The 15,165-nt window shown below is 40.2% G+C and overlaps 1 protein-coding gene across 1 annotated transcript; it reads left to right on the top strand.

Moving 5' to 3' along the window:
- Positions 1-1,751: 1,751 nt before the first annotated feature.
- Positions 1,752-7,734, top strand: LOC120022212 (stathmin-like). The gene is made up of 5 exons (XM_038966091.1): positions 1,752-1,834; positions 4,039-4,083; positions 4,406-4,578; positions 5,602-5,793; positions 6,659-7,734. Exons 2-5 carry the CDS (start codon positions 4,065-4,067, stop codon positions 6,728-6,730), a joined length of 456 nt encoding a protein of 151 aa, XP_038822019.1. The 5' UTR covers positions 1,752-1,834; positions 4,039-4,064; the 3' UTR covers positions 6,731-7,734.
- Positions 7,735-15,165: the final 7,431 nt, after the last annotated feature.

The following is a 15,165-nucleotide window of genomic DNA, read 5'->3' as shown; positions in this document are numbered from 1 at the left end:
CACTAGTCACTTTTAATAATGTTTACATACTGGTTTCCTAATTTCATATGTATATACAGTACTCTATTCTACTGTATTTTAGTCAATGCCACTCAGACATCGCTCGTCCTAATATTTATGTATTTCTTAATTCCATTCTTTTACTTTTAGATGTGTGTGTATTGTTGTGAATTGTTAGTTACTACTGCACTGTTGGAGTTAGGAACACAAGCATTTTTCTACACCCTCAATAACATCTGCTAAATATTTGTATGTGACCAATAAAATGTGATTTGATTTGATGATGGATGATGGTAGCTGTGGGTAGACAATGAGGAAGGGGATGTAACTCCTGTTAGCCATCTTGCCTGAAGTGGACCACCATATGGTGACATGAAAGGATGGCAAACATGGTGCCAAGCAGAAATGAGACTGTATTAAATCCCCCAACTACAGAATATGGGATAAGTAAGAGACTTATGTGACAGTAAAGAAAGAAAAGCTGGCACTCAATGTAGGTTATAGGCTATGCAGCTCCAGTGTGCTACCTTTTATTTATTTATTTTCAATCTTTTTTCAGCACGGACTTATCATGTGACAGCTATTTTCTTCCTCTCTTTATCTTCCCTTTCTCTTTCCTTCTCCATCTTCTGCTTCCCCTTGTCTCCCTCTCTTCCTGAAAAAAACACTTTTCTTGGAGATAAGAATTTGTAGACTGTGAAGTCTGTGGTGTGCTAGCCTAGTTATAGAGAACAAACATAAAGCCTTTAGAGATTTCTTATAGTCTCAGTGTTGGAGTCCTGGGGTGTGACATTACCTAACAAACAGACAGGCAGAAGCTGACTTCCTTCAGGATTGGGGAGGCAGCCCTCTCAAGTCCTCTAATAACAATACAATAAATGATGTTGATAAATGATGCATAACTGCAGCTTTCTGGCGGCTCTGGAGGAAACATGGGTCATTCCATGGATCCTCTGCAGTCATAGCTCTCTGTGTGATTAAAAAAAGTAGGACAAAATAACAGCCATGACTATGGAAGATATTGCACAAAATAAAATATATTCAATTTTTTAAAATGTATTTATGTATCCTTTATTTAACTAGGCAAGTCAGTTAAGAACAAATACCCCGGCCAAACCCTAACCCGGACAACCCTGGGCCAATTGTGCAGCGCCCTATGTGACTCCCAATCACGACCGGTTGTGATTCAGCCTGGAATCGAACCAGGTCTGTAGTCCCGCCTCTAGCATTGAGATGCAGTGCCTTAGACTCCTGTGCCACTCGGGAGCCCAAATAGCACAGACAACGTGATAAAAACGGTATTTCATCCAATAAATCGTATAGCTACCCTTCAGTCAGTCTACTATGGCCAATACACAGATGAAGGCAAAGGCAGTCCTCGGTAGTTCACGGTCAAGAACGTGCATCTGGTTAGTTGGAGCGATACATTGAAGATATATGTAATCATCACACACTTTATTCAAGGGCTGTAAGCCCTTAAATGCAGGTCAAGGACACACGTTTGACATTTCATCCCCAAAATACAAATATTTTTGATGAATAAAATTGAAACAATAAATGTATATATTCCACTAAATACATTCGACGTTCATTATTCATTACCAAAGTAATTAAATGTTATGGAGACGCTCGTCTTGTCTGTGCTGATGTCTAGAAATCCCAAAAACTACAATTACCAAGAGTGCGGAGAGGGTAGTAAACAGCCAATAGAATTGCAGAATTGGCATTGACGACACATTTGGGGCTTTTTATGCGCGAACTGGCCATGCTCGAGCAGAAAATTCGCGGCTAAAGTCTGGCTGCTGAGGAGAAATTTGTTTCACTGTTTGTAAAGGTGGGTGTAACATTAGTCTGTTGCGTAGTTAACGTTATCCTTACAAAAAAATATGATTTAAAGATTGGAATGTTCTAGCTAATCTTGCCTGGTATGTATTTTAAAAAACGAGTTGGTCGAGTGGTGATAAAATGGGTTACCTCTCAGCTTCAATATTTGCTAAACGCCACGGTTGTCCTCGGTTTTTTTTGGACGTTAACTAACCAAACTAGCTAATTTCATGTCTTTCAAAATAGTTTCTGACTGCTCTAGTGAAAATGGAATGTAATTGTAACGAACGTGGAGAACGCTGGTTAACTACTATTGTTCCGTGGTACTGTAACGTAACGTTAGTCATCTTTTGATTGTTCTGTTGCCTTCAGACAGTGACAAGTTGAGTGTTTGTCTTGACGTTACTTACTGGGTAGGGATGCACACTTGATAGTGCGTGGCGCAAATTACTTTCTATTGATTACACGACGTAACTAGCTAGTAACAAGTCATTCTGCATTTACTATAATATGCACAGGTCTTTGAAATTTTAAACGAGCTAATTTAGCTTACTTTGAGCCATTCGGCCATTCATTGATGCATTTCGATGACTTAAGCATTTTGTTTGCAGGATATTTTGAAAAACAAACGCTGTTGGCATCCATATTTGAAGTTTTCCGTCGCCACTAACCATTCTCAGCGATATTGACGTTTCAATGATTGTTCGTTGAACGTTCAGGTTAAATCACAATTTACCAGTCGTTCATACACATTGAACTTGAAATAGAGGGGCATCGTGCAAGTAGCAAAGCGGGCTGAGCTGTTGGAGCACGCGCTCGCGCCCCTCTTTGTTTGCAGCTGCTCACATTTACGTTCATTGCAACCAAACAAAAGCGGCTTTCTTGTGCCGTTACCTAATATTTTGGAACCTAAACAAGTTTTGTGACCCTGAAACGTTAACTAGTCTCTGTATTTAGAACTAAGGTTAGTGTTATATTTTGATTGCTGCAGGTGTCCCCCCCCCCTTTTTATCAAAGATAATACATTTGGGTTAAGTGCATCATGAGCTAGCTAAGTTACATGGAAATACTTTATACGTTCTTACGTAAGTTGATATTTATCCTTGAGTTCTTGACAAACCTCCGCATGTTTGTCTGACTTTGGCAGCACCACTTCACCAGTCAAATTCCTGTACATGCACATGTATTTAGCGAATAACGGTGATTATGATTCTTTTTGCTTTTGAATGGTTCAAGTATCAACTAGCTGCTCTCGAACTTTTGCCCCCCCCCCCCTTGTGGTTTTTAGCTAGTGAACTACGCACAAACAGGTGCACCGTTTTTGCAGCTTGTTCTGCTGACCGTCTATATTCAGAGATTATTCTTGTTGGCTTCCGTTGTATATTATAGCTGCAAAATATCTTTGTAGCTCCCCAATGGCATTTTCAACCCCCTGCAATGTTGGTAAGCTTTAGCCTTTTGTTCTAAGACACAGCCTGTTTATTCATCAACATGTATCCCTGCAACTGAGGCTGTAGCCTGGCATTGAAAGGGCCTCGCCCATCTAACTTACAGTAGGGGCTTCTTGATTTCATTAAATCTATTGTACATGCTAGACCGTGGGGCCGGGAAAATACCCGTATTGCTATATTGTTTTCATGGCAAAAATAAGAACGTGAAGTAGAACTCTTTGGTCGTTTAAAAAAAACAGATGTATGTAAAATTTTGTGCTTCGGTTGGGAAAATAAATGTGTCTCTGAATGACAACATAATGTTTGATTCCTTGTTTTGTTTCCTTGCCAAGATACTAATGTGTTTTAATGTGCCATAGTTAGCTGTGAATGAATGCCACAGGTTTTTTTTTAAATAGGGTGGTGGTTGGTTGCAGTGTTGAACATGACCGAAAGATGTCCCCACTGGGTGGGCCTTGTTTTGCTTTTCGCAGCTCTGTTTAGTCAGTGTTCCACCTGAACACAGTGAGGTCTCTATCACACCAGAGGGTGCTAGTGCTCTGTTGATTCAGGCACCCTGTGAAGATGGAGATTTCATCCAGTCCGCAGGGAGTGGGTGTAGCTGGTTCTTCATGTTCAAGGACATACTAATGCATTATAAAGGTTTATTAGGTGTGCTTGTTGGTGTCTAGGCCGGGTTACTGTAAAAGCACTCTGACAACTGATTTTGAAAGTGCTTTATTAAATAAATGTGTTACTAATTCATACTTTTTCTTCCTTCCAGGTACATTGACTCTGTCCACTGCTGAAATGGCCTCTTCCTGCGGAGGCAAGTTGTGATTTTTAAAAGCTGAAAATATTCGTTCCACTCTTATCTTAAAGTGACCAGGTGGAAGCCAGTCTAATGAGCTTCCACCATATGGTTTTCACCAGTCATGTCTATTCCCATCAGTCCAGATGAGGAAGGAGAAGTTATAATTTTTTTTTTTTTTACAATCCCCCCCGGATTGTTCACATCCCTGTCCTTAGTCCGCTTCCCTTGTTTGGAAGGCTTAGTATTTCTGCACACAGACAAGTTCCCCATTACAATAGGAACCGCCATGTTGATGTACTTGTTTCAGTAACTGAAATGCATAATTTGTCCCATCCAGATATTCTGGTTAAGGAGATTGACAAACGTGCGTCTGGCCAGGCGTTCGAGGTGATCCTAGGAGCTCCAGCTCCAGATGCCAAGGGAGAGTTCCCCCTTTCTCCCCCCAAGAAGAAGGACCTTTCCCTGGAGGAGATTCAGAGGAAACTAGAGGCTGCAGAGGAGAGGAGGAAGGTAGGTTGTGCTCCAGTTAGATGCTACACTGAACTTTTTGCCTATGGAGATGCTCTTGAGCCAAAAGGGGTCCCCTAAAGGGAAGTATATTGTCCAGAAATGACCTTTTTTGACAAAAGGGTCATCTACCCTCACCCATGAATAATAGTGTATATTGTTAGGTAAAAACAAAAGGGTATCATGGAACTTGGGTGGAACATTTCTGCTTGACTGGTAGTTTATCCATCTACCTGCCACTGTGGATGGTGGACTAAGGTTAATTTCCCACCCTGCTTAGATGCTGATACAATATTTATTGCCACTCTTACGATTTGATACTAATTTTGAGATTTGATCTAAACATTTCTGCAGAGGGACAAGACTGAGCTTTGAGTTTTTGATCAGTCAGGGAAGTAAAAGTGCAACGAATGCCTCCCAATTTTAAAAGAGTACACTAGGAATCAAAAATACTGGCATTTTGGTGCAGGTACAGCCAGCTAGTGCAAAAATATTGCGTTGTCTACGATATGCTATATTGTCAAATTATGAGTAGTGTTAATTGATAAAGCAATTAATAAAGTTTGTCCTTTTTGGACCCCAAGGAAGCAGAATCCCAATAAATCCAAATACGACTACAATATCCTGACGTAACTAGATAGATTTGTCTTCCCCCCCCCCCCCATCACTAGTATTCACATTCAAATATTTTGCCTTGTTGCCCTGACAAGCCTCTATGATAGGGATCAACTAGATTCAGTGTTTATTTTGTTTTGATAGCCATTTGAGCTTCTCTCAATTTCCAGCCTATGATTGACTAAAACCTATTCCTTTCATTCATTGCTTACATTTGTGTATCTCTGTGTGGGGAATACTTTGGCACAGATTTCCCAAATGTTTAAACTTCTTGTCTTATGTCCTGCCCACCAGAACTTGGGTGTGGGCAAATCACCTGTGGCTGCAGCCAGTTGGGGAACCCGGCTCTGTATTATTAAAATGTTTTGTAGTTGGATGTCTGAATTGCACTCCTCTTGTGCCATCCTCCAGTCCCATGAAGCGGAGGTTCTGAAACACCTCGCTGAGAAGCGGGAGCATGAGAAGGAGGTGCAAAGAAAAGCCATGGAGGAGAACAACAACTTCAGCAAGATAGCAGAGGAGAAGCTTAACCAGAAGATGGAGGCTAACAAAGAAAACAAGGAGGCCCTTCAGGCAGCCATGAGTGAGAAGTTCAAGGAGAAGGTATGTTGGACTATCTTTACCTGCATATCTGTCTTGCTGTGATCATCTGACTCAGCTACCAGTCATTTTCAATGAAGCACACAAGACAGTGGGGTTGTTGAATATTGCAGGTGACTGCTGACTCAATCACCTTGCATCATAAATGACTATTTGTAGATCAGTCACAATTTACCCATGATGCATCATGGTGTTGACACTCTGGAACATGATCAGTGACTTAATGGCCTGCGCCTAGCTAGCGACCACAGTAACATTTCCAAAGTTTGTACAAATTTCGACACGGCCGACACCCATTCAGGAGGGTGCAGTTCTTGCTAGCGAGCTTTTGACTAAAAACAACTGTAATCCCAGCCTAAAACCCCAAACTGAAAGCACCTCAGATGCAGAAGCACGTTGACTAGGAAAAACTCCCTACGAAGAAACCTAGAGGAATCAGGCCCTGAGGGGTGGCCAGTCCTCTTCTGGCTGGTTTATTAAGGTTTATTCGAATAACCATGCCCCATCCCTAAAGGATACACCCACTGGGGTGGTGGTCTCAACGACTTGATCACTTATCTCTGCAAGTGAGTTCAGTTGGTTTGGATCAAATTAAACTTTATTTGCCACATGTGCCGTATACAACAAGTGTAGACTTTACTGGTACCTAGTCAGTGTGCAGGGGTACAGGCTAGTTTGAGGTAATTTGTACATGCAGTTGGGAGACTTGCAGGAGAAAGTTAAGTGTTTTATGATCAGTGTTTTTAAATGACTTCACATCACTGGTCAAGCTTGTGACAAATTGGCAAAGGAATGTATGCATTTATTGTCTGTTAAGAAATTCACTTTTGAAAGATGTCACTAATGTTTTGAACTTCTGTCTTCCCAGGACAAGAAACTGGAAGAGGTGCGTGCTAAGAAGGAAACCAAAGAGGGCGGTGCCGAGACATCAGAAAACTGAACAGTTCAGTCTATAGGGGAATTGTATACTATAGGGTTTTTTACGTATCCAAAGATTGATTTATATTTAGTTGATGGCCAGTATTTTTGTTCACTGCCACCCACTTTATGAAGAAATATAAGTTCTCCCAGTTTGTGAATTTAGCTTCTCTACTATACGTGTACTTGCTATAGTTTTACATGTGGATGTTTGTCTCCTTGTTGCTTCTATTCCACGGCTGTCTAAATGTTACTAGCCTTCAAATCCTCAATTCCTTTCAAATGGCATTGGAGGATAGGATCCAAGGTAATGTCCTTATACCACCAATGAAGCTTTGAGAGATTAATGAAAAAAGGACTGAGGAAGCAAGAATTTGACCTCAAGTAACTGTTTCATACACAGCCCAGTTCTTTGGATATGTAGCTTTTGTCATTGCAGCTTCTGACCTAATGAAAAATAGCAGTGTACGTAGTTGTCCTTTAAGGAAGCATGTGCTGTGCATAGGCCCTCGACATGATCTCTCTATTCCATAGTGCAGCTTTGGAACAGTGTCCCCGTGTATCTCACACCTGACTGTTCATAGCACTTATTGATCACTGTTTGTTAACATACTGATTGGTTTCACCTTTTTTCACAGCATCAGGTGTTGTATTGCAGCTTTTGCTGTTCAGAGATCTGCTAGTCTTGTTCTTTAAAGAACTAGGGCTGATATGGCATCCTGATCCTATTACACTACCCAAAAGTAGTACACTAAGGAATAGGGTGCCATTTCAGAAACACCCTAAATCTAATCTTTGTGCCACTGCAGATTTTATGCATTTGTAAAGTGGAGTTTTGTCTCAAAGCACATGACTTAGTGCTGTTGTAGGGCAGTGAAGTAACTTTGCCAGACTTTTTAATCATCTAGGATGTTACTGGAAGTGGGTCCACACATGGAATGCAAAAGAGGAATACACTTTGGATTCTTAATAGATGTTACTAGTTGACTTAACTGTTATACTAAAAAAATAAAATTGTTAAACGCCTTTTATTAATTTGTGCTTTATTGATTCCGTTAACGCTTCAGTTTTCCGCAATTCTTCAAAGACTATCCTTTAACACTTAGCCAGAACAGGTTTAAGATGTGAGGATGTAGTTAGCCTGAAATCCAAACTGATGCTCAGTTTTGTTTTGGATTCCATTCTAAGATTTAGCAGCCAGTATTTTCCTATCACACAAAGGTTAAGAGGATGTTGGGCTTAATCTTGCACATTGTAAATGAACATAATGTTACACTGGGACTAACCGATGAGCTTAGCATTATGCTTCACTTGGAAAGCTTGTGACATCTTCCCAATGGGTTAGGGTTTTTGACTCCTGATGCCATTTAGTGGGGTTTGGGAGAGAAGTGCTGATCAGCGACAGTATTTAAACTACTGGTTCAGACTGAAGGGGGGGGATAGGATTTGGTGGATTCAGAACATTTGCTGTGAATGGGATCAAACTGAAATGCATACTGCCCTGGCTTCATTTGACTCTTGGTTCCCTTATCTGTCCACTTCAGTCATTCTTCACCTTCTGCAAGTGTGCTAGGATGGCAGACATAGGCATGCATCAAGTCACACACAAGTTATGTCTGGAGGCTGTCATGGAGAGAGGGCAGACTAAAAACAGTTAACTGCAAAATACAGTATTAAAATGATTTGGCATGGATCCTCAAGTTCTACAGCTGTACTATCAAGAGCATCCTGATTGGTTGCATCACCGCCTGGTATGGCAACCGCATGGCACAAAGGGTAGTGTGTACGGCCCAGTACATCACTGGGGCCTTGCTTCAGTGGTGTCAGAGGAAGGCCCTAAAAATTGTCAGACTCCAGCCACCTTAGTCATACTGTTCACTGCTACTGCACTGCAAGTGGTTTCGCCCCCCCCCCCCCATTACACGGCTGCTACTCTATCTACGCATAGCCACTTTAACTCTACCTACACGTACATACTCCCTCAATTACCTCGACTAACCTGTGCCCTCACATTGACTCTGTACCAGTAACCATCGTTACTGTTCTTTTACTGCTGCTCTTTATCTATTTTTTAAACTTATTTATTTTTTACTTAACAATTATTTTTCTTAACTGCATTGTTGGTTAAGGACTTGTAAGTAAGCATTTCACTGTAAGGTGTACACCTGGTGTATTCTCCGCATATGACTAATACAATTTGATTTGATTTATTTGAATATTGAGCATGGAATTAGCATAGTACGACCACTAGGTTGCAATGTTGCACTTTAATTCAAGAAACCAATGGTTAGTCATCTTTTTCTCACCATTCTGTCAGGATATCTAAAATATTCACCTTCTCCTTTCATATTAATCTAATTTTCCCTTAGACATCCATCTCACCTTAACAATCATTTTGTCAAAGCTATATTAAGAGGTCTGATAGATAGTGCCTTCAAAAAGTATTCAAACCCCTTGACTTTTTCCATATTTTGTGTTACAGCCTGAATTTAAAATGTATTAAATTGAGATTTGTTGTCCCTGGCCTACAGACAATACCCCATAATGTCAAAGTGGAATGATGTTTTTTGATTATTTACAAATTAATTAAAAATGAAAAGCTGAAATGTCTTGAGTCAGTAAGTATTAAACCCTTTTGTCATGCCTAGCCTAAATAAGTTCCAATTGGCCTAACAAGTCACATGTTGCACTCAGTGTGCAATAATAGTGTTTAACATGATTTTTGAATGACTACCTCTTCTCTGTACCCCACCCATACAATTATCCGTGGTGGATTTCAAAAACAGATTCAACCACAAAGACAAGGGAGGTTTTCCAATGCCTCAAAAAGAAGGGAACCTATTGGTAGATGGGTAAAACACGCTTTGGATGGTGTATCAATACACCCAGTCATTACAAAGACAGCTTTGCACACTCTTGGCATTCTCTCAACCAACTTCATGAGGTAGTCACCTGGAATGCATTTCAATTAACAGGTGTGCCTTCTTAAAAGTTAATTTGTGGAATTTCTTTCCTTAATGCGTTTGAGTCCTATTTGGTAAAAGTCCATATTAAGGCAAGAACAGCTCAAATAAGCAAAGAGAAACAACAGTCCATCATTACTTTAAGACATGGTCAGTCAATCCGGAAAATTCCATTCTTCAAGTGCAGTCGCAAAAACCATCAAGCGCTATGATGAAACTGGCTCTCATGAGGACCGCCAAAGGAATGGAAGAACCAGAGTCACCTCTGCTGCAGAAGATAAGTTCATTAGAGTTACCAGCCTCAGAAATTGCAGCCCAATAAATGCTTCACAGAGTTCAAGTAACAGACACATCTCAATATCAACAGTTCAGAGGAGACTGAATCAGGCCTTCATGGTCAAATTGCTGCAAAGAAACCACTACTAAAGGACACTAATAATAAGAAGAGACTTGCTTGGGCCGAAACACAAGTAATGAACATTAGACTGGACCAAATTGGATATTTTTGGTTCCAAACATCATGTCTTTGTGAGATGCGGTGTGGGTGAACGGATGATCTCCGCATGTGTATTTCCCACCGTAAAGCATGGAGGAGGTGTTATGGTGTGGTGGTGCTTTGCTTGTGACACTGTGATTTACTTAGAAGTCAAGGCACACTTAACCAGCATGGCTACCACAGCATTCTGCAGCAATTCGCCATCCCATCTAGTTTGGGCTTAGTGGGACTATTATTTGTTTTTCAACAGGACAATGACCCAACACACCTCCAGGCTGTGTAAGGGCTATTTTACCAAGAAGAAGAGTGATGGAGTGCTGCATCAGATGACATGGCCTCCACAATCCTCCGACCTCAACCAAATTGAGATGGTTTGGGATGAGTTGGATCGCAGAGTGAAGGAAAAGCAGCCAACAAGTGCTCAGCATATGTGGGAACTCCTTTAAGAAAAGCATTCCAGATGAAGCTGGTTGAGAGAATGCCAAGAGTGTGCAAAGCTGTCATCAAGGCAAAGGGTGGCTATTTGAAGAATCTCAAATGTAAAATATATTTTGATTTGTTTAACACTTTTTTGCTTACAACAAAATTCCATATGTTTTAGTTTTGATGTCTTCACTATTATTCTACAATGTAGAAAATAGTAAAAAATAAAAATAAAAAAAACACTTGAATGAGTAGGTGTTCTAAAACTTTTGTGCACTTAGAAAGACTCACAGCTGTAATCACTGCCAAAGGTACTTCTACGAAGTATTGACTCAGGGGTTTGAGTATTTATGTAAATTAGATATTTCTGTATTTTATTTTCAAAGATTTGCACAAATTTCAAAAAACCTGTTTTCACTTCATGGAGTATTGTGTGTAGGTGGGTGAGAAAAAACGATTTAATCAATTTTGAATGCAGGCTGTAAGACAGCAATATGTGGACTAAATTGAGGGGTATGAATACTTTCTGAAGGCACTGTTGGAAAAAAACGGTTACCCACTTTTTATGAGAACTTTCATGAAGTGAAATGTAAAATATAATTAATCCCTGGATGGCTGACAAGATTCTAGCTAATATTGATCTAATATCAATAATATGACTTGATGAGGCCTTATGTGTAGGTGTTTCTATAGGAATTTATTCAACCCATGCTTTTTCGTTTCGACCCCATGGTAAACTGGAAGATTGTAGGTAATATTAATCTAATAGCTATGGGCTATGTGAACCTGGTGGTCCTATGTGTTGGTGTTTCCAAGAAGTTCATGTTCCATTCGACCCCTGCGGTTGTTAACTCAAAGCAAAGGTCACCTGGTCCAGAGGTTATTTGGCCGTATGCAGCAGGTGTACACCCAGGTGGATAGTTCATGTATTTAAAGCTATGCAGAAACGTCACTCAGATCATGTAGAAAAAGCTGTAATATTGATTCTCTCCATAGGTCAGGTAGAAGCTGGTGCTGTGGAGACATCTTTATGTAAGGCACTGAGCTAAATTCAGATAACACCCTGTGGGTGGAGGAAAAAGAAGGTAAAAAAAGGGTTGGGAGAGGTATGTGCATACACTATAGATAGAATATCATTAAGTAGGATTGGAGGTGCTGTTGGGTAAGGGTAGAGGTTTACTAGTCAGAGAAAAACATGGAGAACCCAGGCACTCTTCATATTATTTACATGTCTTCAGAAATTATTCACATCCCTTGACTTTTTCAACATTTTGTTGTGTTACAAAGTGGGATTAAAATTGATTTGACATTTTTTGTCAACGATCTACACAAAAAACTCTGTCATGTTAAAGTTTGTAAAACACTAATATTGGTTGTTGATCATTGCTAGACAACCATTTTCAGTTCTTGCCATAGATTTTCAAGCAGATTTAAGTCAAAACTGTACCTCAGCCTCTCAGGAACATTCACTGTCTTCTTGGTAACATTCACTGTCTTCTTGGCAAACTCCAGTGTAGATTTGGCCTTGGGTTTTAGGATATTGTCCTGCTGAAAGGTGAATTCATCTCCCAGTGGCTGGTGGAAAGCAGACTGAACCAGATTTTCCTTTAGCATTTGCCTGTGCTTAGCTCCATTCTGTTTCCACTAGATGGCAGCAGTGTATGTGCAAAGTTTTAGACTGATCCAATGAACCATTGCATTTCTGTTCAAAATGTTGTATCAAGACTGCCCAAATGTGCCTAATTGGTTTATTTATACAATTTCAAGTTCATAAATGTGCACACTCCTCAAACAATAGCATGGTATTCTTTCACTGTAATAGCTACTATAAATTAGACAGTGAAGTTAGATTATCAAGAATTGAAGCTTTCTGCCAATGTCAGATATGTCTATGTCCTGGGAAATGTTCTTGTTACTTACAACCTCATGCTAATTGCATTAGCCTACGTTAGCTCAACCGTCCCGAGGTCGGGACACCGATCCTGTAGATTAAACACTATAATTGCACACAGAGTGAGTCCATGCAACTTATTATGTGACTTGTTAAGCATATTTTTACTCCTGAACTTATTTAGGCTTGCCATATCAAAGTGGTTGAAAACTTATTGTCTCAAGACATTTCAGCTTTTCATTTTTAAATCACTTGTAAACTTTTCAAAACAATTCCACTTTGACAGTATCGGGTATGGGGTAGGCCAGTGACAAAACAATCTAAATTTAACCAATTATAAATTCGGGCTGTAACGCAACAAAATGTGGGAAAAGTCCAGGGGTGTGAATACTTTCCGAAGGCACTGTATAATGCATTTATTGCTGTAATGTTTTCAGAGGAACACCTTAAAAACTCTGACGCATTTTGGCATCTCTCTTCGTCAGGGGGTAGTGGCACTATGGGTGTATGAGAAGAGGAACTGTAGTGTAGGTGATGTGAGGTTAGAATTTTAGCTTTAGTGTTCGCTCTTAATTAAGTCATAGCTATGTTACAGTGTGCTGAAAATTATTTTACAAAAATCCATTTGTCAGAGCACTGTAATTTTACATTTTCTTTTAGACAAAAGAGTGAGAGAAAAGACAGGACTCGAACAATGGAGAGCAAGACTAGTCATCCATAATGAGTGAAATGTTTTGTCTGGTTCAGTTTGATGTGTTCTGTTCTACTCCCCCAGCCTAGATGCCCGTTAGCGTTAGACACTGGTGATTAATGGGAGGTCACTACTGTTTCTAATAAACCAAAGACACTTATTACTACACCTACACAGGGGGGAGCTGTGGTGACGCAATTTGTGACTGACTTTTAGTCCTCCAGGGGGATGAGATGGTAGTGTGTGCGTACGAGGTGATCCATGTTATACCAATGACTCACGTAAGTCTTCTGAATATAACAAACATAGTCTGTACCGGTTGATTTCTTCGAAGCAACTTTATGTGGTTTTCGGGAAAATATAGTATAATGGCTACCTGCGCTGGTCGTTCAGTCGAACACAAAAACACAACAATTACACGTAATTTAGTACTTTCTTTAAATGGAACTACATTCTTCTGACTTGAATAAGGAAAATATTCTAACCCACTTGTCGCTGCTGATTTCCTAGTAGGTGCTTTGTGGTTTCATGGCAAATATGATTGAAGAGAACCCCTACTGTATAATAGACCAGCTGAAAGAGTAATTATCTTAATCAAATTCATCTGCCTCAGCCAGAATCATAACCTTTTCTGTGTTTTGTCATATTGACCCTAGAGAGAGAGAATAAAGAACATGGAGCTTTTTTTTAACTGTAATTAACTGTGCTTTATGTCTTTGGATTTTTTGTCCTTGTACTGAATGTTCACTTCACCATATTATGTCATAATGTAAATAACTTTGCCGTCTGTAATTGGTGCTCCAGTGGGGTAAAATGGAATGGCAATACCCTTTTTATAACTCACTGGTGGGCTTAGTTTATACAAAGCTAATAACTTCATGAGGGGTAAAGCTGATGTAGCTCTGAAACTAAAGCAAGCAATTTAGTACCTCCTCATATCTTCACTGTGACTCAGTCTTAGAGGCAACTAAATCCATGTTTGAGAAATAAAGACGAAAGACGAGCCTGTCATTTTACAGAACAATACAAATCACCACTCTGCAATATACCCTCCCTATCTACCCATATCCCCTTTGTATTTCTTTATCAAGCTAAAACATGGGAAAACAGTGGGAAATGAGACACAGACAGACAACCAGCCCAGTATCTCCTTTAGTAAACAGAAATGCAGGATAAAGTTGAGTTTATCCTGACACCATCTTAATGGAAGTGTCTGAGGAGGGGACACAACAAATAGGACAAGACTCGGGTTGGGTTTGAGGCTGAGACTGGGGCTGGGGCGATACACCCGCTGGGGACAGGGTGAGGTAATCTCAGCACCCAGAACCAAATCTCCTGCTACTCTCACAAGAGACAAACGTGAGGTAAGGGGGGGATGAAGAGAGTGCTGCTGAGAGGGCTCAGTTAAACAATACTTCCAAGGATATAAGGAGGTTGAGGTTATATTGTTGACCAGAAATAGGGGGTGAACAGGCGATGCTAGCAGATAGGGTGACGTTGACAATGTTCCCAATGAATAGTAAGTATAAGAGGCAGCGAACACTGAGGGATTGAGGGAAAGTGCTATGGGCGATTGATAGATGCTGTGGGCGATTGATAGATGCTGTGGGCGATTTAGTGGAATGATGTTTAGAGGAGATGTGGGTAGTGTTCAAATGTACAGATTCTCCGCTTATGGAAACGACGCCCACTACCAATCTAATATAACACCACCGTTCTAAACCTCCTCATCCTCTCCACTCTCAACCCCTCTGTTTCGCCTCTTCAACCCTCAAACCCTCTCAGTGTATTTCCAGAATCATCTAACCTCTGCCTACACCCAGTCACTTCACTGAGTACGGTTACATGCACAAAATAATATGATTATTGTTGATAGTCAGATTCTAATTGTTTGTTTAAAACGTTTACATGCTTTGCAAGAAGAATGATTTCCCTAACAATCCTGTTTACATGGATTCAGAAATCAGACTGAAATCAGAAATCAGACAGAATC

The sequence above is a fragment of the Salvelinus namaycush genome, chromosome 27 (genome assembly GCF_016432855.1).
Source record: "Salvelinus namaycush isolate Seneca chromosome 27, SaNama_1.0, whole genome shotgun sequence".
Lineage (NCBI taxonomy): Eukaryota > Metazoa > Chordata > Actinopteri > Salmoniformes > Salmonidae > Salvelinus > Salvelinus namaycush.
The sequence above is the reverse complement of the archived record's forward strand: the minus strand, read 5'-3'. Positions and strand labels throughout refer to the sequence as shown.